General features: G+C 50.5%; 7 protein-coding genes across 7 annotated transcripts; 5 read left to right on the forward strand and 2 right to left on the reverse strand.

Annotated features, from left to right (window-relative positions):
• Window positions 1–319: 319 nt before the first annotated feature.
• N7506_010008 (uncharacterized protein) lies at window positions 320–1,105 on the forward strand (the record flags this gene model as incomplete). Its single annotated transcript, XM_056959301.1, has 3 exons — window positions 320–434; window positions 651–1,010; window positions 1,074–1,105. The coding sequence occupies 3 exons, from the start codon at window positions 320–322 to the stop codon at window positions 1,103–1,105; spliced, it is 507 nt and encodes a 168-aa protein (XP_056808691.1).
• A 1,164-nt stretch (window positions 1,106–2,269) lies between these two features.
• Window positions 2,270–3,172, forward strand: N7506_010009 (SDR family oxidoreductase; the record flags this gene model as incomplete). The annotated part of the gene is made up of 1 exon (XM_056959302.1): window positions 2,270–3,172. One exon carries the CDS (start codon window positions 2,270–2,272, stop codon window positions 3,170–3,172), a length of 903 nt encoding a protein of 300 aa, XP_056808692.1.
• An 827-nt stretch (window positions 3,173–3,999) lies between these two features.
• On the forward strand, window positions 4,000–5,090 carry N7506_010010 (Helicase C-terminal; the record flags this gene model as incomplete). Its single annotated transcript, XM_056959303.1, has 3 exons — window positions 4,000–4,191; window positions 4,253–4,279; window positions 4,527–5,090. The coding sequence occupies 3 exons, from the start codon at window positions 4,000–4,002 to the stop codon at window positions 5,088–5,090; spliced, it is 783 nt and encodes a 260-aa protein (XP_056808693.1).
• A 1,700-nt stretch (window positions 5,091–6,790) lies between these two features.
• N7506_010011 (Male sterility NAD-binding) lies at window positions 6,791–10,618 on the forward strand (the record flags this gene model as incomplete). Its single annotated transcript, XM_056959304.1, has 1 exon — window positions 6,791–10,618. The coding sequence occupies one exon, from the start codon at window positions 6,791–6,793 to the stop codon at window positions 10,616–10,618; it is 3,828 nt and encodes a 1,275-aa protein (XP_056808694.1).
• A 515-nt stretch (window positions 10,619–11,133) lies between these two features.
• Window positions 11,134–12,322, reverse strand: N7506_010012 (uncharacterized protein; the record flags this gene model as incomplete). Its single annotated transcript, XM_056959305.1, has 4 exons — window positions 11,134–11,311; window positions 11,402–11,820; window positions 11,888–12,166; window positions 12,218–12,322. The coding sequence occupies 4 exons, from the start codon at window positions 12,320–12,322 to the stop codon at window positions 11,134–11,136; spliced, it is 981 nt and encodes a 326-aa protein (XP_056808695.1).
• Window positions 12,323–13,407: 1,085 nt separating this feature from the next.
• N7506_010013 (sugar porter family MFS transporter) lies at window positions 13,408–15,164 on the reverse strand (the record flags this gene model as incomplete). The annotated part of the gene is made up of 4 exons (XM_056959306.1): window positions 13,408–14,520; window positions 14,573–14,653; window positions 14,719–14,921; window positions 14,990–15,164. 4 exons carry the CDS (start codon window positions 15,162–15,164, stop codon window positions 13,408–13,410), a joined length of 1,572 nt encoding a protein of 523 aa, XP_056808696.1.
• A 1,742-nt stretch (window positions 15,165–16,906) lies between these two features.
• Window positions 16,907–20,187, forward strand: N7506_010014 (putative C6 transcription factor (Mut3); the record flags this gene model as incomplete). The annotated part of the gene is made up of 5 exons (XM_056959307.1): window positions 16,907–17,138; window positions 17,204–17,963; window positions 18,020–18,631; window positions 18,690–19,074; window positions 19,129–20,187. 5 exons carry the CDS (start codon window positions 16,907–16,909, stop codon window positions 20,185–20,187), a joined length of 3,048 nt encoding a protein of 1,015 aa, XP_056808697.1.
• Window positions 20,188–21,157: the final 970 nt, after the last annotated feature.

Consider the following 21,157-nt stretch of genomic DNA (forward strand, 5'->3'; position numbering starts at 1 on the left):
CTTGCTGTTGAACTTTGACCTCCGCCACGGAAACAGCAGTTGATGTTCTTGCCCTCAAATTTACACTTTCCTGCTTTCACATCTACTCTCACACCTTTGTCTTCTTTACATCTACTACAAGCAACATTTACTCGACCTCTTTCTTCTCTCGCTCCAGTGAAGACAGTGAGCGACATCCACTCCAACTTTCTCCCGAGGTCTTCTAGCCTCACTGGAAACCGAAAGCCTTTACTCCAAACCTTGCCGTATCCTGCCTTCCACCTCAGCAGGCGCCACACACTCGCAGTCTAAGCAGACCAGCAGTATTGCGATTCAGCACATGGACAATTTGCGACGAATGGCCGAGCGGCATCTCGAAAGGTTGCGCCGACGCACCAAGGATGACACACTTATCCTCGACCTCAGGGATTTGACCAACGCAATCATCGAAGAGGGTAATCGACTATCGGCTATTGTACCGCAAAAGCCACCCCCTTCCCGAGCTGTGACGAGTTTGGATAGAAATGAGATCGCCCAAATTTTCCACCTCACTTGAGGCACACCGATGGCTTATGAGTTCGAAGCTTCCCCTGGGGAACGGATCTTTTTTCCGTCTCACTTGCGTAAGTACCTGACATTTGATGGAAGACTTCGGTACTAACCTCAGATAGAAGCCGTGCTTTCCGACTACGACTTAGCGATGGGCCGTACCACAACCACTGAAGCCTCGAGTCGCAGCCGGATCGACGCCATCATTCTGCTCACACTAGCTCAGATGAAGAAAGATGTCGCGGCTGACCCAAGATCCTCGGTCTCGTCCGTTTCCTCGGCTCATTCTCTAAACATACAGCAAGAGACCTATGTTTCGATGCCATGGGAATTTCCGGATGGTCTTTATGTCCTCAGAGGGAAAGTGGACTGTTCAGTGTGGTATGAAAATCCCGATTGCCTCGAAACAAACTGTGTATTGGTAAAAGCCAAGCGTCTAGGGGATGACTCAATGGGAGTTCCCCAGTGCCTGACCTACATGGGTAAGTGAAACTTCCAGAGAGAAAAGCAAATGTTCTCTTTAGGTATACTAATACATGCTGCAGCTATGAGACGGCATTGGAGGAAGCTCAACTAGAAGACGCTGATGAGTTAACTTTTGACGACTGAGGAGGTTGGTTTCAATTCTTTGTCTCTCCTAGTATTTTTACTTTACTTTTCTTTGCTTTAGAGGTAAAGCTTGATTCTTAAACTCTCTCCATCTCCAATCTCTAATTCTTTGTTCAAGGCTTAGCCAAGACTTCTTTTACTCGATGAGTGCGGAGTACTCCGTACCCGATGAGAAGGACAGCTAAAAAGACAGCTAAAAAGACACAGAATAAATATTGGAATAATGTCTAGTAAATATTGATCAATTCTGATGATTATAGAAGGAATAGCAATAAGTGCCGCGCAGAATGAGCCAATACACAACAGCGCCTTTTGATAGGCAACTATTGATATCCGCGCGTGAGCACGGCACTCAGGCTTGTATTTCATACCTGAGGCCCCGGGGACTTACTTCTGGCTTCTTGCTTCGTCAAGATCTAATTTATCTTTGATATACTTCCCAAGTCCTTCCATTTATGCCTTTGTTAGTCCTTCTACAACCCACGAAAGAAAGGAAGCTAGAACTACATGAACCCGTCATCCCATACTCCAGGGATGAGGATGATGGGAATGTGACCATCGGCGTGAATCCGAGATTCTCTTGGATTGAACTAGAGGCCTTCAGAAACATGAAAGTGTTGACTCAGATCAAGGAAGCTCATCAGTCTATCAGAAAACTTGAACAATTCTTACAAACCGGAAACATATCCGTTGACTTCGACGAAAATACCTACCAAGATCAAGTTTGAAGGAATACGCTATAACATCCATGGATGGCCTTGACATTCCAAACCACAGACTCAATCAGTCATATGGAAATTTGTATAAGGCACGAAGCTTGTGATCCAATAATGTTGACGATAACATTAAGACCTGGAGCACCGCTCTTAGCCCCGAACATGGTCGTTTGTCGCCGCGGAGTTAACGGACAGGAGAGCACACGACGGGGTTAAGGCACACAATCTCCGCCACGGAAAAAGATCATGGGCGAGTACTGATTGGTCGGTTTCTTCGTCTTACCTAGATCTATAGGGTGACAAATGCACGAGAAACGCAGCATCAAAGCGCAACTACCAGCTACGCCTACCTACACTCTCACCTCATCCATCGTTTCTCCCGGCTCTATATCGACTGCTTCCTTCTGAGAATAACCATGTCGGATCGAGATCCTTTCCTGCTTGAGACTAATTGGCCTGCTGTGGCAGGCTATGTATCGACGCGCAAGGATACTTATCCGTTCATCGATCCCTCCAAAGTCGACTTGACGGGTAAGTCGGTCTTGATCACGGGCGCCTCCAAGGGGATCGGCAAGGCGACCGCGATCAGCTTCGCCATCGCAGGCTGCTCGAAGATATTGCTAGCCGCTCGTTCGGACCTAGCCAACGTCGAGACAGCCGTCCACGACGCCGCTAGAAAGGCAAACCGGCCTCAGCCATCCGTGTATTCCCTCAAGGTGGATGTAACCTCGGAGGACTCCATGCGAGTGGCCTCCGAGACTGCGGCAAACGTGCTCGGTGGTAGCCTCGATATTTTGATAAACAACGCGGGCTACTTGGAGGAGTGGAAGTCCATTACCGAGTCCAAGCCGAGCGAGTGGTGGCGGACTTGGGAGGTCAACATTAAAGGCACCTATCTCGCGGTCCACTTTTTCGTGCCGCTGCTGCTCAAGTCGCAAACCAAGACAGTCATCAATATCAGCAGCGGTGGTGCCCACGTCATGTTTCCCGGTGCGTCGGCTTACCAGACTACCAAGTTTGCCCTCTGCCGCCTGACCGAATTCATGGACAAGGAGTATCGCGATCAGGGTTTAATTGCCATCTCACTCCATCCGGGTGCCGTTCAGACCGAGCTGGCCATGAACATGCCCCTGGAGAGGCAGGCCGTATTGACCGATACGCTGGAACTACCTGCTGACACGCTGGTGTGGCTCACCCGTGAGCGACGCGACTGGCTCGCTGGCCGATTTGCCTCGGTGAGCTGGGATATGGAGGAGCTGGAGCAGAAGAAGGAAGATATTCTCCAAAGAAACTTGCTCAAGTTCCGCGTGACGATTTGAGTTGGGTCACATACTCTCCAAGGCTCTTACAACGCTTTCTATTCAGCATGCAGATGGCATACATACACAGAGATCAATATTCTGCATGGCTCTATACATCAATACTTGGAGTAACTGGACAACTTATAGACACTTGTCTACTTATTATAGCAACCAACGCCCTTATGTTACTATTATAATCAATGCTTCAGTAAGAAGGGAGCTTAGATTGGCACCCAATGTCACTATCCTCACAAGTCAACTTGCTATCAATTATCATTTTGATATAGGAGAAATGAAGAGGAGATCTAGAAGGATGATCTATCACTTGAGGGGCTCTACACCTACCAAATAGAAGACTAACAGACTAACTATGTCTACCCCAGCGCTCTTTCTTGCTCTTCTATTCACTCTCACTTCACTCTCACTTCACTTTCACTTCACTTTCACTTCACTTTCACTTCACTTCACTTTCACTTTCATTTTCACTTTTACTTCACTCTTATTCCCACTCCCACTTATACACATATAAATACTCTTCCTCTTCCTCTTCCTCTTTCTCTCTTCCTCTCCCCACCCCCCAACCACTCTCTCTTCACAACCATTCTCTCTTCATAACTTTTATACTCTCTTAATACCCTCTTCCCGAGGTCTGTGAACTACTTTTCGAAACCGACTACAAACCTCATTCACTTTTATTTTCATCACCAGTGAGAGAGAATATGAGGCACTTTGCATCCTCACATCCATTCGGCACAGCACCCAGCAATGGAATGGGGATTATCCATTGGAAAATTTCCTGTTTCCAATATCCACAGATTCAAAGGCTGAGGCATTTGAACTCAAACATGAGGGACACGGAGCGAAAGCTCCTTGTCGACGAGTTCAATGACCCAAAGAGCAACCTTTCTGTCATGATCATCACATATGACATCGGCTCAGTGGGTCTAAACCTGCACAAAGCCTGTAATATGGCTGTGCCCGCTGCGCCCGGAAACAGCTGGAGCCAAGAGGCCCAGGCTTATGGGAGATGTCTGCGGGTATGGTCCTATGTCTAGGGATATTTCCTGGTTTGAATGTTTTGCTAATATGCGAATATAGGTCACCTCAATGTTCAATCTCAAGGTAGTGAGAATTGAGGTGGAGAACACCCACGATCAATACTGAAACTGCAAACAGGCAGAGAAGGCATATCTCCAGCTTGTAGTCATTCACCAAGACTCATCCATTGAGTCTCTATCAGTGAAACTTTTGCAAAAGATGCAGGCCGAAGCCGATGAGTTTTACCGAAACACAACGAGCTTAGCTCCGTCAAATCTTTGTCACCGCCAGGGGATTCCAAGGTTTATTCACGCCTCCTCCTACCTCCGATTAGGATGGCTCGGCTGACAAGGATTACGAGAGCATTGAAATAGCTCTGAACGATACAGATCATGACGAGGAGAAGGAAAAGGAAGATTCAACCTTGGATCTTTCTGCGAACCTCGGAAATACCAGTTCGAGAGCTACAAGGCAGATTGAATTGGACCACGCAGCCCTCGAATCCAAATTTGCTTGGGACCAATTGTCATCTGTTCCCAAGTACGATGCGCAAAATCGCCTGGAGTTGAAATTGCTCAAATTCCCACCCAGAAAGGTCTGGTGCTCTGCAGACCTACATGACCCACAACACCCAGAGTGGTTTGTCGTTGGCATAAGACTCATGTACCAGCAGCTCCGCAGGGATCGGATGCTGAACCTTGCACAATCAATTCACATCCGGTCCTCGGATATCTCAAATGCCCAAAAAGAGCAAATCGACAAGATCATACAATGTCCGATGGATCTAGATGCTTCTGCGAAGGCAACACATGTATTCAAAGTCTGGGAGCGTGAGGGCTTAGGACAGAAGGGGACAGAACTTGGGACTTATGGTTGCCAATTCCAGATTTATTTTTGAGACACTTTCTTGCTCCGCACTGAAGATGATGACCTACATAATGATACCTGTAGCCAAAAAATAACTATCAAGATCCAGATGGGAAGGGTGTCTAAATGATTGCCAAGAGTGTATATAAGACTTCCAAGGTTGATATTTGTAAATTCCCAATTCCCAATTTTTTATTCACTGCTTACTTGGTTCTGACTTCCTTTACTTAACTAACCGTGCTTACTTGATGATTAGTTAAAAAGATAGCCAGAAGGATAACCAGAAAGGCAGCCAGAAGGACAGCCAGAAGGACAGCCAGAAGGATAGTTAGAAAGACAGCCAGAAAAACACTTGGAAAGATAGTTGGAAGTTGGAAGGACAGTTGGAAGGACAGTTCAAAAGAGGTCCCAAAGCTGATGATAGCTCTTTTCCGTTGCCAATCGAAATATGAGATTAGGCCAATAACTACATAACAACTCCTATTTATAAGTAACTATTATCGTCTTGGCCGCTGAGGCTTGTGTCCATACTCCGTACTCCGTACTTGGATCAACCTGGTCATGTGTGGGTCAACTTTGTACTCCAGCCCCACTGCAGTCTCACCACGGTTGAGCTCGGGAACTTGGAAACTATCCATGGATCCAGTCTTCACATTATCAATTCAACAATATCTCCAGTGCTGTAACGAACTCACCACTACGGAGTGCTGTCCTTTTTTGTTGAAACTTGACACTGTGATGAGATCTCGGGATGTTCCGATTGAAGATCCATGTCAGTCCGTGCCGCTATTCCCAGATAGGCATGTGGGCATGTGGGCTGATATCAGACATGATAGAAAGTACGGAGTTTTCGTACCTGCGCATGTCCAATGTATTTGAACACCGGTGTACGCACAGCTGACGGCATCCATTCAGATCTAGGCCAAGGTAATGTACCAGGCCAAGTGGCCACGGGTTGCCTAAACTCAGTGTAAGATCTACCGAATCAGAGAATCAGCCAGAATCGAGGGAAGCGCCATATCCGGTTTAAAGAAGAGTTTAAGAAGAGGCGACGGGGAGAACAGGGACGGTGAGGTCTGTGCGCAAGTTGCCCTGGAAGAAGCAAACTCAAAGGGGCCTCGTATCGGCGAATCACCGATTCCTTTTAGGGGGCACGCTGATAAATACCAAACAGTGCAAACTATGCAAACCAGACAAACACACCAAAACTCTCCAAATTTTTGCCGTTTTGGGAAAAGTGTTGGGCCCTTTCACATGCTAATTGTGGGGTTTCACATGTGAGAGAGACAGCGTTGGGAGAGCTCTCGTCTACTGTCCTTTTCTGTGAGAAGAATGTAGTATACAGGAACATTAAGCTGAAAGAGTTAAAAGAACCCCTGTAAGCCATAAAAACTTTGTAAGCCCTGCAAGCGCCGAAAAAAAAAGAGGTGCATGCGTTCCGCGCGGGGAAGGCGATAAGGGACCGTTTCCGGAGAGGCTAGCGACATGCGACGTGTCCGTGGTAGGAGACTAAGTGACTTGGAAGCTTACTAGTCCTACGAAGGCGAACTGGGACTCAACAAAAAAGTTGTGACCCATAGGTGCGCTTTCTTTTTAAGTGTCACTGTCCCCTGGTGTCATCATTGCTTCCTCTGTCGTGATTCTGAATGACATCTTCATCATTCCTCTTTCTTTTTCTCTAATTACGTCGTTTATACAGGAGAATCTTGAGCGATATTCTCCTTGGCCACAATGGCAATTCTAGACATCACCAAAGACCTGCCTACGCTGTTCAAGCAACAGGTTCAGGCAACCCCAGACGCCGTTGCGTTAGAACACGAGACCACATCCTATACATACGCCCAGCTGGACCAGGAGGTCGAAGCCCTGGCCAGTCGTCTCCGGGCCTATGGAGTCAGTCGAGACACCCTCGTGGGTGTGTTGTTGCCCCGAAGCGCACATTACGTGATTGCCTGTTTGGCAGCTCTCCGTGCGGGCGGCGCCTTCCTCGTGCTCGAGTTGGCTTACCCCGCGGATCTCTTGGCGGATGTCATTGAAGATGCCAACCCCGCAGTTATAATCACTCACAAGTTGGAGGGCGAGAAGATCAAGGCACCGGTGCCATTGATCAATCTGGACGATCCCGCCTCCGAGATCAACGGACACGCCAAGGAACCTTCCCCATTGCCGGCAGATGACGATCTCGACCGTTTAGCGTTTGTCTCTTATTCGTCAGGAACTACAGGAAAGCCCAAGGGCATCGCAAACCCCCACCGAGCCCCGGTTTTGTCGTACGATCTGAGATTCGCCGTGCAGGATGTCCAACCAGGTGACCGGGTCGCTTGCAATGTCTTCTTTATTTGGGAGATGCTGCGCCCGCTCTTGCGCGGAGCAACAGTCATCATTGTGCCAGATGAAACGAGTTATGACCCTGCTGCGCTGGTTGACTTGCTCGCGGAAAAGAAGGTCACCGAGACTCTCATGACCCCTACCCTCCTCGCCACCGTCCTCTCCCGATACCCTCGATTCGGCACCCGAGTTCCCGACCTGCGAATTGTGTGGCTCAATGGCGAAGTTGTGACAACGGATTTGGCCGTGAAAGCCAGCAAGATCCTCCCCAATGCCCGCTTGCTTAACTGCTACAGTGCGTGCGAAACACACGAGATCGCTTGTGGGGATATTCGCGAGATGACTGATAGCGAATCGCTCTACTGCCCCGTTGGCCCACCACTCGACCCTGCCCATACCTATATCTTGAACGAGGATGGACAGGAGGTGGAGTTGGGCACATCGGGAGAACTCTTCATCGGTGGTCCGCTGCTGGCCAGGGAATACATCAATCTGCCCGAGACAACTGCCAAGGCCTTTACCCCCGACAGTTTTGATTCTACCCCCGGTGCTCGTATGTACAGAACCGGAGATTTGGCTCGGAAGCTACCATCGGGACTTCTCGAGATCACCGGCCGTGTTGGCGCAATGATCAAGCTCCGTGGCTATTCCGTCGTGCCGGCCAAGGTTGAGAGCGAGATTTGCCAGTACCTGGCTGTCAATCAGTGTGTGGTCACTGCGTACGGCGATGGTCTCGACCGACAATTGGTCGCGTACATTGTCCCCGACAAGGAGGCTTCGTCCGATCGCCCATCTGTCACAATCAATGAGTCTGGCCACAGCCCTTCTGCACGACGTGCTCTTGAGAACCGACTCACGCAGTACATGATTCCCGCCTTGTGGGTTGCACTGGATGAGCTTCCTACCAACGAAGTCTCTGGTAAGGTTGATATGAAGAGTCTTCCTTCACCCCGTAGCTCCAGCCCCAATGGCAGTGAGCAAAGCGCAGGCAAGGACCCCATCGGTATCAGTGACATCGCAGCTATCTGGGAAGCTGTTCTGAAGGTCTCAAAGACCTTGCTGAAGCCTGAAGATAACTTCTTCGACCTGGGTGGTCACTCCTTGTCTCTTGCGGACTTGTCCTCAAAGCTTTCCAGACGTTTCGGCTTCCGTGTTCCAATTCCCCGCCTCGCGGAGAACACCACTCTTACCGGCCACCTCGAGACTGTCCGCGCCGTTAGAGATGGACACACCGAGGAAGTGCAGGCCAATTTGCCTGCAGTTTTGCTCTCCGATGCCACGCTGGACGAGGATATCCAGCCCACAAACACTGCCGTCACATCCATCACCTCGGCTCATACTGTCCTCCTGACTGGTGTGACTGGTTTCCTGGGTGCCTTCCTGCTGAATGACTTGATTGAGAACACTTCTGCTAAGATTATCTGTCTTGTTCGTTTCAGCGACCCTGAGCAAGATGATCAGGCTGGAGGTGTGGCTAGAATTCGCAGGAACCTCCTGGACATGGGACTCTGGCGTGATTCCATCCTTGAGCGCGTTGAAGTGCTTCCCGGTAACCTTTCTCGCCCCCGACTGGGTCTGGGCCCCGAAGAGTTCGTCGAGGTTGCGTCTCGCGTTCAGGTCATCGTGCACGCTGCGGCCACCGTTAACCTTGTCTACCCCTATGCTGCGCTGCGGGGTGCCAACGTCGGAGGAACCAGAGAAATTCTCCGCTTGGCTGCCAAGGGCGGTGCGACCGTACAGTATGTTTCCACCAATGGCGTTTTGCCGTCATCTGGTGAGAAGGGCTGGCCCGAGACAACTGTCCTGGACGTCAAGGATGTTCCCACCAAGCTACTCGATGGATACGGTCAGACCAAGTGGGTTGCAGAGCAGCTTGTTCTGAAGGCTGGCGAACGTGGGTTGCCTGTCAAGATTCACCGATGCGGTACTATCAGTGGACACAGTGTCACAGGTTCTGCCAACGCATGGGATCTTCTCACTGCCCTGATTGTTGAATCTATCCAGATTGGGTACGCACCTGATGTGGATGGATGGCGCGCTGAGATGACCCCGGTCAACTTCGTCAGTAAGGCGGTTGTTCACCTTGCTACTCAGACCCAAGCAGACCAAACTGTCTTCCACCTTGGTGACCCTAGCCCCGTCGACACTCGATCCGTATTCGAAGATCTCAAGGAGCTTGGTTACCAGACCAAGCCCCTTCCATGGGATGAGTGGGTTGCCTTGTGGTTTGAGAAGAGAGGCTCTGCAAAGGGTGGAGACGGATCATTCACCGTCGACATTCTTCGCAGCGGTATGCCGACCGTGGAGTTCCTTCGCGACATTGTTGTCCTTGATAATGCCCTGACTCGGCCCTTCCGCGCTGTGATCGAGAGACCTAAGGTGGACAGCCTGCTTCTGGAAACTTACACTCGCCACTGGTTTGCTCGTGGATGGCTTCCACGACCTCCTTCCCGTCAGCATGCCCTGAACCGTCCCACTGAGCCCGCCAGGGGCCCTCTCAGCGGCCAAGTGGCTGTGGTTACCGGTGCTTCTTCGGGTATTGGCGCGGCGGTAGCCACCGCACTGGCCAAGCAAGGCTGTTCTGTGGCTCTCGCCGCCCGTCGCCTCGATGCTCTCGAGGGCACCAAGCGCAAGGTCGAAGCCCACGGCGTGAAATGTATTCTGCGCTCCACAGATGTCACAAGCCGGACACAGGTCGAGGACCTGGTCAAAGCAGCCAGCGAAGAGCTCGGCCCAGTTGACATTCTAGTTGCCTGTGCAGGTGTCATGTACTTCACCCTGATGGCAAACACCCAGATGGATGAGTGGGAACGCACCGTCGACGTGAACTGCAAGGGTCTCTTGCACGCACTCTCTTCCACCGTCCCCGGCATGCTCTCCCGTGGCCGCGGCCACGTCGTAGCCATCTCCTCCGACGCCGGACGCAAGGTCTTCCCCGGCCTGGGCGTATACTCAGCCAGCAAATTCTTCGTCGAAGCCACCCTCCAAGCCCTCCGTCTCGAGACCGCCGGCGCCGGACTCCGTGTGACAAGTATCCAGCCCGGAAACACATCCACAGATCTCCTGGGCATGTCCACTGATACCGAAGCCGTCAAGAAATTCGGTGAACCATCCGGAGCCAAAATTCTCGATCCATCGGATGTTGCCAACTCTATTGTTTACGCCCTCACTCAACCAGAACACGTCTCTGTCAATGAGATCCTGGTTGAGCCCCGTGATGAGCCGATTTAAGCGTTGTTTCCTGTTCGTGAGTTTTTTTAACTGCTCTTTTCACGGCGTTTTGTATTATCTTGTTCGGTTATTTATTTGCCGATTGCTAGATGTGATCATGGGGTTTTGATTTACTCTGGAAAAAAAGACGACCACATAGAGATCATAGAGATCGAGGTAGAAAGATTAGTTAGATTGTATAGTATAGAACTCTTTCCACACGCGATTTGCCCATGCAGCCAAGACCCATATGCTTCACGTCAACCTTGAAAGAAACCTGGAACTACTGTAAACTGCCTAGGTGAACGTGGACACTCGCAGTACTAAAGAACCGAGGATCTTTTGCAACCGAGACCCGCTCCACCTGCCTAGGTGTAGGCCTACTCATAATTCCTGGATCTTATGCAAGCCCCAAGGCATGAAAACCAATCAATTGTTCGTTCTACAAGGCATCTACCGTTGAGATACCTAGGCAACCAGACTGGCTCAAGTGAAAGAAGAAACAAATCATCATCATTCCATCGTTTCAAGATAATCTAAGCAAAGATACGGAGAGGGTAGTTAGGCAAGTAGAAACCGGGATCATTGAATCGCAAACCCCGATCCAAAGCCGTGATAGCCTCAATCTCCTCAGCAGTCAAATCGAATCCCAACACATCCAAGTTCTCCGCAAGACGAGTCTGGTTATTCGACTTAGGAATAACAGCAATATTTCTATAAAAAGTCAGTCAGTCCCATATAATAAACCAGATAAAAATCAGATAGAAGGAGAGAGGGGAGAGAGGGAGAGAGGGAGACACGAACCTCTGCGTAGCCCAACGCAACAAAACCCGCGCAGGAGAAACATCGTACTTACCCGCACAAGCCTTAACAGGCTCCGCATCAAACAAAAGCGGAATACCCTGCGCCCTCTTCGAGAAAGCAGGAGGCAACTCAACAAAAGACTGAGGACCAAAGCTCGAGTACGCAGTGATAACAATACCATTCTCCTGCGCCATCTGGATAAGCTCTGTCTGCGCAAGGTAAGGGTGATGCTCGATCTGCAGAGCTGACAATGGGTGTCGGGCGTATGTCTTGATATCGTAGAGACTCTGAGCTTGGAAATTGCTCACGCCGATACTGTGCGCCACGCCGCTGTCGACGAGGGATTCCATTGCTTCCCAGGTTTCGCGGATTGGGACGTTGTCTGGGGAGACGGTGCCTGCGTCGTCCATCCACCATGCCTGTGGGTATTAGCTTATGGTGCTTTTCGGTGGCTTGATTTTGGGTTTGTGGTCTGGATGTACTTACGGGGTATTGGCGGACTGCTGGGTCAATGTATTTTAGGGCACAGGGGAAGTGCATTAGGAAGAGGTCGATGTATCCGAGGCCCCAGGCGTCATTTTGTTTCTTTGCCATGTCGATGGCATGCTCGCGGCGGTGGTAATTGTTCCATAGCTTTGTTGTGATGAAGACTTCGGCGCGAGTTACGAGGCCGTCGGCGATGGCGCGCTGGATGCCTTCGCCGGCTTCTTTTTCGTTTTGGTAATCATATGCGCCGTCGAACAGTCTGTACCCGGCTTTGATGGCCTGTGGAGTATTAGTCTTGATTTTTTTCATCAATGGGATATAGGAACTGACGTTGTATACTGTGTCTGCGGCTGTCTCTTTGGGTACTTTCCAAAGACCGAAGCCCACGAGGGGCATTTCTTTGCCGGAGGCGAGGGTGATAGTAGACTTGACCATTGTGATGAAGGAGAGCTTTGATTCTTTGAAGAATTAGAGATATCAAGCCCATCTTATATACCCCAGAGCTCGACGATATTTTTCATAGTGGGAAAGTCGGCGGTTGCGACTGCCTCGCAGTGGTGGTTCGGATTTCCTAATTGGGACATGAGGTCCACAGTGTCTCCAGCCGACAACAAGCTGTGGATGTTCCCACAAAACTAATTGCATTCAAAAGAGCCGGTTCAAAGTCCGAATGCTGAGAAGATCCCGACAATTGAGGAGATTGGCCAGATCGGTTTACCGGACAGCCGATCAATGCAGTTGAGCACAACACTAAATCAAGCAGAACCAAACATCTCGACCATCGTGATGCAAAAGGATCAAGAAAAGAGATGAACTGCAACGTCTATGAGCTCATCGTAAACTTTCCGATGAGCGCTTTTCAGAGAAGCTCCCGACATCGGAAACCCGTGGCACTGCGAGATTGAGCTGCACCAACTCGAGGCTACCCGAATTAGTGTCACTTACTATGGTCACCAGATAGTCAGCGCAGGGCCGGAGCGGACTTTCAACCCTAGATTCAGACTTCTGTCTTTCTCCATTCAACTGACACAAGTCACCAATCGATCACACGCTCCTGCTTGTTCTGCGTCACCGGTGATGGGAGCAATGATGTCTGATCCCAACGCTTTGCGGATCAAGAGCCAATGCCCTGCAGCTCATAGCTTGCCGTATACAAAGAAGAGTTTCTGAACTGTCGGTAACCCCAGAAGACGGCAATGATGTTTCTTTGAGAATAGATTGAACGCGCAAGCTGATTGGCAGTTGTATTGGCCGATTCCAAGGTTCCGCCACATGCCTGGGGGCCGTTCCGACGCGCAGCCAAGGGCGAATTCCAGGTGTTTCGAGCAGTGAAAGATGCCAGAAACCTTCCAACATTGGTTGTTTGAGACCCTTGGAAGATTTTGAAAATACGGAACAGATGAGGACGACTGTTCAATCCGGAATTGATCCCCAGATCTACATAGTTGCAAAGCGCCCGTGAAAGTGTTCTATTCAGTTCTCACACATGTTATCATCAAATCGTTAGGCTCTGGCGTATTTCAAACCTCCCTCACTTCGATTCCTTTTTCAGATCCACTCCTCCCACTCAAAATACTGATGTTATCGAAAGTGGGATTCATCGACAGCGGATGCAATCCCTTCCGTCGAATCTGAGAGCGCGCCGCAGTGCCAACGACCGTCGTTTCCGCAACAAGCGCCTCGTCCGTCTGGCGCGTGACTTCAACTGAAAAGACGTCCTCGACTTCCTCTAAAGAACGCCCCGCAGTTTCCGGATAATATAGCCAAACAATGACCATAGCAGCCCAGTTGAACGCCACAAAGCAATAGAAATATTTATACCCGATACTTGTGAGCGCAATTGGGGAGCACTGCGCGAAGATCAGATTAAGACTCCAATTCGTGGCTGTGGCCATTGACGAGCCACGCGCGCGAATGGGCGTGGGGAAAATCTCAGACTGGTAAATCCACGAGATCATTCCGAGGGCCGTGAAGCAGAAGGAAAACACAAAGAACATGGCGATAGCAGCGCGCAAAGCATCAGGATTGGCGTTGCTGTCGTCAAAGTCGAAATACCGTGCGAGCGTCGCTTCAACGCACATGGCTGCTCCCATTCCGAACAGTGATGGGATAAGTAGCTTCCGGCGTCCGACTTTGTCGATAAATAACATGAATACCGAGTTCCAGAACACAGCCAGCGCACCCCAGATACCGATTATCATCAGTGACTTGGTTGTTGATAGCCCGAGTGATTTGTAGAGACGTGGACCGTAGTTCTGGATGACGTTTGTGCCGCTGCATTGCGTGAAAGCCTGTAGGCCGCAGGCGAGCAGGATTCTGTGTCGCCAGCGCGGTGATCGGAGGAGTTGGCGCCATGAGCGCACTGTAGATTGCTGTTCTGATTCTAGACTATCGTAGATTTGGGTGAGTTCGTCCTCGACGAGTTGGGTATTGGTGGCGCTTTGGTTGAGATGCAGTCGAGCGAGAACGGACCGGCCATCGCCCTGTCTGCCTTTCTCAATCAGCCACCTTGGGGACTCCGGGAGGAACCAAACGCCACATGTGAGAATTATGGCCGGAACCACTTGGAAGGAGAGGGGGAAGCGCCAGGAAAAGGTACCCCCGTGGAGGGAACACCCGTACCCTGTCCATTGCTGGAGCCATTGTCAGTCGGACTACCAGGTTATCCCAGGAACATCAACTTACAGCAATCATAATTCCCAAGCCAATCATCCATTGCTGTATACTCGCTAGCATGCCTCGAATCTGCGGCGGGGCGACCTCGCTCTGCGCTCACGTCAGAAAAATTTTTTTTTAAAAAAACACTGGCAGGCGGATTGGGCATCACTCACGCAGTAGACGGGAATAGTAGCAGACATTTGACCAATTGCCAGCCCCGCGATGAATCGACCAGCGATCAGCATCGCAACCGTGACAGCACCGCCCTGCAGCGCCGCACCAAGAGTCGCGAGCAAACCGCCGATAAAAATCACCATCCGGCGACCATAATGATCCGCAATATATGGGGCGAGGACTGAGCCCACGACAGCGCCGCCTAAAAATCACGATTAGCTCCCGATCGCGCTAATTCCCGGTGGGGTAGTCAGATTTTAGAAATCCCACCTGTATACGAGGAGATGATTCCGCCGGCCGCAGCGTCGGACAGGCCTGGGGAACCGAAACGGTGCAGAAAGGCCTCTTGCTCAATGCTGGAGGAAATCACGCCAGAGTCATAGCCAAAGAGGAATGAGCCCAGCGCTGCAAAGATGCAGCAGAACGTGACGAGTACGAAAGTCATGGTGTGTCTGCTACATTATCCGAGAGAGGAACAAAGCGATTGATATCAGAGAGGTTTAGGTCGCGTTGATGTAGAATGCCGATCCTGGGGAAAGTGGGACGTGTCACAGGGGGCAATTGATCGCGAATGGAATGCCATGCCGGGGATGCGAGGGATCGCCAGAGGATTCGTTTCATGTTGACTATCGTCACTAGCTTCTCGATAATCCACGGACTTGGCGTTTTTCCATTGAGCGCTACTGGGCACTTCCGTGCTCCGTACTCCCAACTCCCGCGGACACTCCGTCGAGAAAGGTTCAGGTCCAAAGGCCGTCAGTGACTCGACTTTTCCAAGGTTCAGATTTCTCTTTACACAGCCCTATGGAGTGTTTCAGGGTTATCTAGGGAGACCGCGATGTTTGCATTCTCGTGCGGTGGCGTCACAGGAAGTATTTGCATCTTTCAACAAATCCCTGGGTCACGTGGAGAGGGGGTGACCTGAGGAGTCAATTGGGCCAAGTATGAAATGAAATATGAAGTATGGAGTATGGAGTACTGACTTGTGCTCCATAGTCGAAAAAGACTCTCCTTCCAAGGTTCGTGGGGAGGGTTAATACATATTTTCAAATCCACGGGTGTACCTGATTGTATAGGTTCTTCAAACATGGGCATGGAAAGTGAGCACTAGCGGTGATCTGAAGAAGATCGTCCATTACTAGTTCTTGGCCCCCCAATTTGGGGACGTCACCTCGTAAAGACTAATGACATCGTGCAGTGGATATAACGGGTATAACGGGAATAGCGCCAAACACGACTCTGGAACCCTGGAGGGAACTAGACCCGGTTCCAATGAGATTGAATTGATATTGGTAATCGGCATCTCGATCCAAGGAACAGGATGGCATGCAAAGCATCGCTTGACTTTTACTGGGTCAGCAAGGAGACCTCGGGGTTCCTTTTCAACAGAGTTAGTTTCCCCCTCCAATCCTTTGACAGGTCAGGGCCTGCAGCCCGGTTTCAAACCCCGAGAGACTGCATGCAGCGTCACAGGAGCAATATATAGGATTGTGAAGAGGTAGGTAGTCCGTACGGGGTACGGAGTACGGAGTAGACTTCGACAAAAAACTCCGTGTTCACTCTCCGGAGTAGCAGACTTCGGACATAAAAAAGAACCCTCGGCATTTTGCAGACAAGCCGAGCGAGAGGTATAGTAATCGGCGAGGTGGAGACCGGGAAGAAAAAGCCTCAGCTCGTCGATTGGGCGTGGATGATCGGGCAAGTCTCCGTGGATGTGAGAAAAATTCTGGAAAACCCGCACAGACGGCAGGTTAACGTCGGCCTTGCGCCCTGCGAACGCCGACTTGGACCCAAAGTACGCACTTCTACTGGTTTGAACTTCGTTTCTCCAAAAAAAAAAAACTACTCCGTAAAAACTTTTTAGTTTGCTGGACTTTTTGGAGTTGCTGACAATCGTGCTTTTGATAAACATCTCACCGCTTTCTGGGATCCATTTCATCATAGCCCTGGGACCCTCCCTCTCCTCTCTCGCATACTCTCGACTCCGTACTCTGGCGCATATTACTCATACTACAGTATTGATTTCGGTCCTTCCTGTATCGCCGAAGCGCCGAGCTCCATTATTGCCTTTGACTCACCTCTGGCAAGTTTGGACGATCCATGATATTTATGATCGCAGATCGCCCGCCAAGCCGTTATCTCCTTACATGAATCTCTCTGCATTGTGTGGACTCGAACGATCCAGTCATGGCGACTCGGAGCCCTCATTCCGGCGAGAATGAGGACGATGCGTCTTTGATAGAATTCAAGTATGCACATGATGACGAACATAACGACTCCCCAGACGCCTCTACAGACCCTAAATCACTACCCATGCAGAAGAGGCGTCGCGTGGGCCGTGCATGCGACGAGTGTCGCAGGAAAAAGATCAAGTGTGATGGCAAACAGCCCTGCACCCATTGCACAGTTTATAGTTATGGTACGCCCCCCTTTTTTCGCTTTCGATCCTTGCAAAAGTTCCATGGCTTAACGGTCAATCTGTAGAGTGCTCGTACGACCAGCCGTCTAATCGACGCCGAAACCCCGCTCCACAATATGTCGAGGCGCTGGAAGCTCGTCTCCAAAAAGCCGAGGCCCTTCTAAGGACCGTCCTACCCAATGTCAACCTCGACGACCCGCAACTAGACGTACATGCGACGGAGCAGAGATTTGCCGCAGCCCAGAAAGAGAAACAAGCGACCGAGGAATCCAAACCGCCAGCCGCGCAGGCTGATGCGGCGCCAGAAGCGGGGGACGAGGGGCTCCTCGAAACTATGGTCGATAATTCGGGCTGTTTGGATCGCGACGATCAGGGCCATTGGGATTATCACGGACACACTTCGGGAATCATATTCGTGCGCCGCTTGCGCAAGCAATTGGGCGCCGTCGACATCACAAGTCCCATGGCGAGATCGCGAGCTTCGATCTCAGGCCAAATGATGGGAAGTCCCAAGTCCTTTTCCGAGTCGCCACAGGATTCGAGCTTGCCCCCTACCCACGACCTGCCCCCGCGAGAGGTCGCCCGCCGCCTGTGTCACAATTCAATCGACCACGCCTGCTCGCTGATGCGGTTCGTGCATGAACCCTCGTTTTTCGCAATGTTGGAGCGCATCTACGACACCCCTCCAGACCAGTTCACGAATGAGGAAAACTCGTTTTTGCCACTCTTATATATTGTGATTGCTGTTGGATGTTTGTTCTCAGAAGACGGTCAGGGGCAAGGCACTCTCGATCTGTCGGGTTATGAAGGCGCAATTGGCCAAGGGTAAGTTCATGCACCAATAATCTCCAGTGTCACGGTGTAACTAATCTGTCGCCTAGATTCCAATTCTTCAAAGCCGGAAGACAACTTTTGGAAATCACAGATTGTCGGGATTTGCCTTCGCTCCAGGCAATCTGTTTCATGGTACTTTTCCTCCAATCTTCTGCCAAGTTGAGCACATGTTACTCCTATGTCGGAATCGCGCTGCGCTCCGCGCTGCGATTGGGCCTTCATCGCAGCGTCGCAGCAGACTTCAATCCCATTGAACGAGAACTTCGAAAGCGCATCTTCTGGGTCGTTCGCAAGATGGATGTATATGTCAGCACACTCTTGGGTCTCCCTCAGATGCTGAGCGATGACGATATCGACCAGGAGTACCCCATTGAGGTCGATGGGGACTTCATCACCACGCAAGGAATCACCCAACCGCCATCCAACTACACTCCACTGATGGCAGGATGCAACGCACATACCCGTCTTTCGGTCATCATCCTGAAGGTCGTCAAATACATATATCCAGTGAAGAACGCGCGGTATCGCTCCAAGTCTGATCAACGGTATATGGTTAGCCATTCTAAGATCCGCGAGATCGAGCGAGATCTGCAAAATTGGATGGAGGAACTGCCTCCAGCCCTGCGACCGGGTACAGAAGTGTCGCCCCAGCTTGAACGGTCAGTCCTTAGCTTGCATCGCCGGTCCATTCATTCAGTTTGACTAACATGTTTCCAGGGTCCGACAATTGCTCCGTATCAGTTATGCTCATGTGCAGATGGTTATGTACCGACCGTTCCTCCATTACGTATCTGGGGGCTCACAGGCGCGTGGCGTTGATAAGAGGTCATATGCTTGTGCGGCTGCATGTGTCAGTGTTTCTAGAAACATTGTGCACATCACCACTGGAATGCAGAAGAGAGGTCTGCTAAATGGGTCGTTCTGGTTCACCATGTACACGACTTACTTTGCTATCCTCTCGCTTCTGTTCTTCGTCATTGAAAACCCAGACTCCCCTACAGCCAAGGACGGTGTTCTCAAAGATGCCATGGAGGGCAAGCATACCTTAGCCGGATTGGCCAAGAAAAGTTTGGCCGCCGATAGGTGTTCTCAGAGTTTGAATGTGAGTTTCTTGTGATGGGTTGTTATCAGATTCGAGATACTGACTGTTTCCTAGTGTCTTTTCAAGACCCTGCCCGAGATGTTGAAGAATCGCCAGAGCTCCAAGCCTGCTGTCAATCTCAAGCGGACCGCCCCAGACTACGCCTCGGAGGCCGAACCCAAGCCGATGGCAGAGAAAACGTTGCCACACCGGTCGAGCACGTTCCCGGCGCAGATGATGTCCCAGTCCCAGCCTGTAACAAAAGATACTCACAGTCGGCGCCAGCAGAGTCTGGACAATGCCCACATCAACAGTCGCTCAACTGATACAAGCAATCAGTCTTCATGGGTTTCCACTACACCTGAGCTGTTAACCGAAACCATGACTACCCCTGAACACATCTCATCGGCCGGGTCCATGAACATGTCCATGCCCAACCAAGAGCCATCGAGCCTAGCATGGGCACAACAATTTACAAACCCCGCCAACCTCCCAGATCTTATGCCCATGATGTTCCCATCCGATGATCCATTCGCATACCCCACTCAGCCCATGTCCACCCTGGAAGACGACCACTTCCGCCACGACGCAGGAATCCCAGCACAGTATCCCTTCGACTCAACCCAAGGAACAGGATTGGGCCCCACGACCCCCGGCGACCCCAGCGTAGGCGTCTCCACCCCACCATTCGACCTAACAAACCTCTCTGGCTTCCCGGTCGGACACACCCAAGGGTACAAATCATCCGTGCCAAGCCACCTCCGCCCCTCTCATTCCCGCAGCTCGTCACGAATCCAGTCACCGATCTCGCAAAGCCAATCCTCAATCGAAGGTCTCGGCAGTCCAGACCTGGTCTCAATCCCGAACCAGAATTTCGTCTGGCAGAGTTACAACTTCCAGCCCAACCACTCGAATAATATGGCTGCTGAGTCTGTGCCGCAACAACAAGAGATTGATCCGAGTCGCATGCCAAATGAAATGCCTGATCTTAATGTCAGTATGGATGAAAATATGGGCATGAATATGGACCTGGGGATCTCGTTTGATGATCTCTTTGGTAATAATGCTGCTTATCGACCTGGGCAGGCGGCATCGAATGACGAATGGACTCAGTGGATGAACACTAATACTTGAGTTTGCTCTTGATATGTGACGCTTCGTTTGCTATCTATGAGAAATGTTATTACGAAAGCCAAAATTCTGATGTAAAATCGTTGATACCTGGTGGTTGGCGTTTACTTGACCTTTCTGTTTCATCATTAGCCATATAAATACATTTACTTTATCTCTTCCAAGGTTACTTCTGCTCTCAATGCTTTATGCTAAATCCTGTGTCATATTCAGACCCAGTCCGCTATAACTACCTCGTCGGGCAGACCATGGAGAATGTCACTTATTACAGCCTATGACATAATAAATGCATAGCCACTGAATATGTGGGCATGTTGAAGAAGTGGACCTTAATGGTGATTGATTGAATCCGAAAACCTTGGCTAGCTCCCTCCGCATCCATAGATAGATCGAGGGCCAATATAGAGAATACTCTCCATAGCCCCGAGAGTCTCGCAGCATTTCATTCTTCCAAGGTTGTTGATACCAGCCATGCTCTTCAAGCCCTGAGGCTGGAAAGAGCAAATGTGGATTTAGCAAAGTACCTATTGACACTCTGCCTGAAAATCCCAGTCCCAGGCGCTACAGCTGCTCCCGTTGGATGTACAACGTTGCTAATATTGTCAATGATATGCCGTACACAAATCGATGGTAGAAGTAGACTCAACATACAGTGGCGTTGCACTTTACAATACGGCTGACTGAATTTCGACCGCCTGGCGGGAGCTGGCACGTTTGATCTACTAGACAGGTCTGAAATTGAAATTAGAATTTCCATCAGCACACATTCATGGCTATAGTATCTCATTGCTTTTCTGATTGCAACTTACACCGTCTTGTCGTACTTGGGTGGAGGATACCGATCCTTGGCTAGCTGGGACATCTGCTCGATCCTGTCGTTCATTGAGAGTTGCGGCTGCCACAACACTAGCTCCCAGAGCCATGAGAGCTACCAAGTTTTGGATGAAATGCATAATGATGAGTAGATATCTGA

Source organism: Penicillium brevicompactum (assembly GCF_028827555.1).
Source record: "Penicillium brevicompactum strain IBT 35665 chromosome Unknown utg000006l_segment0_segment0, whole genome shotgun sequence".
In the NCBI taxonomy this organism is placed as follows: domain Eukaryota; kingdom Fungi; phylum Ascomycota; class Eurotiomycetes; order Eurotiales; family Aspergillaceae; genus Penicillium; species Penicillium brevicompactum.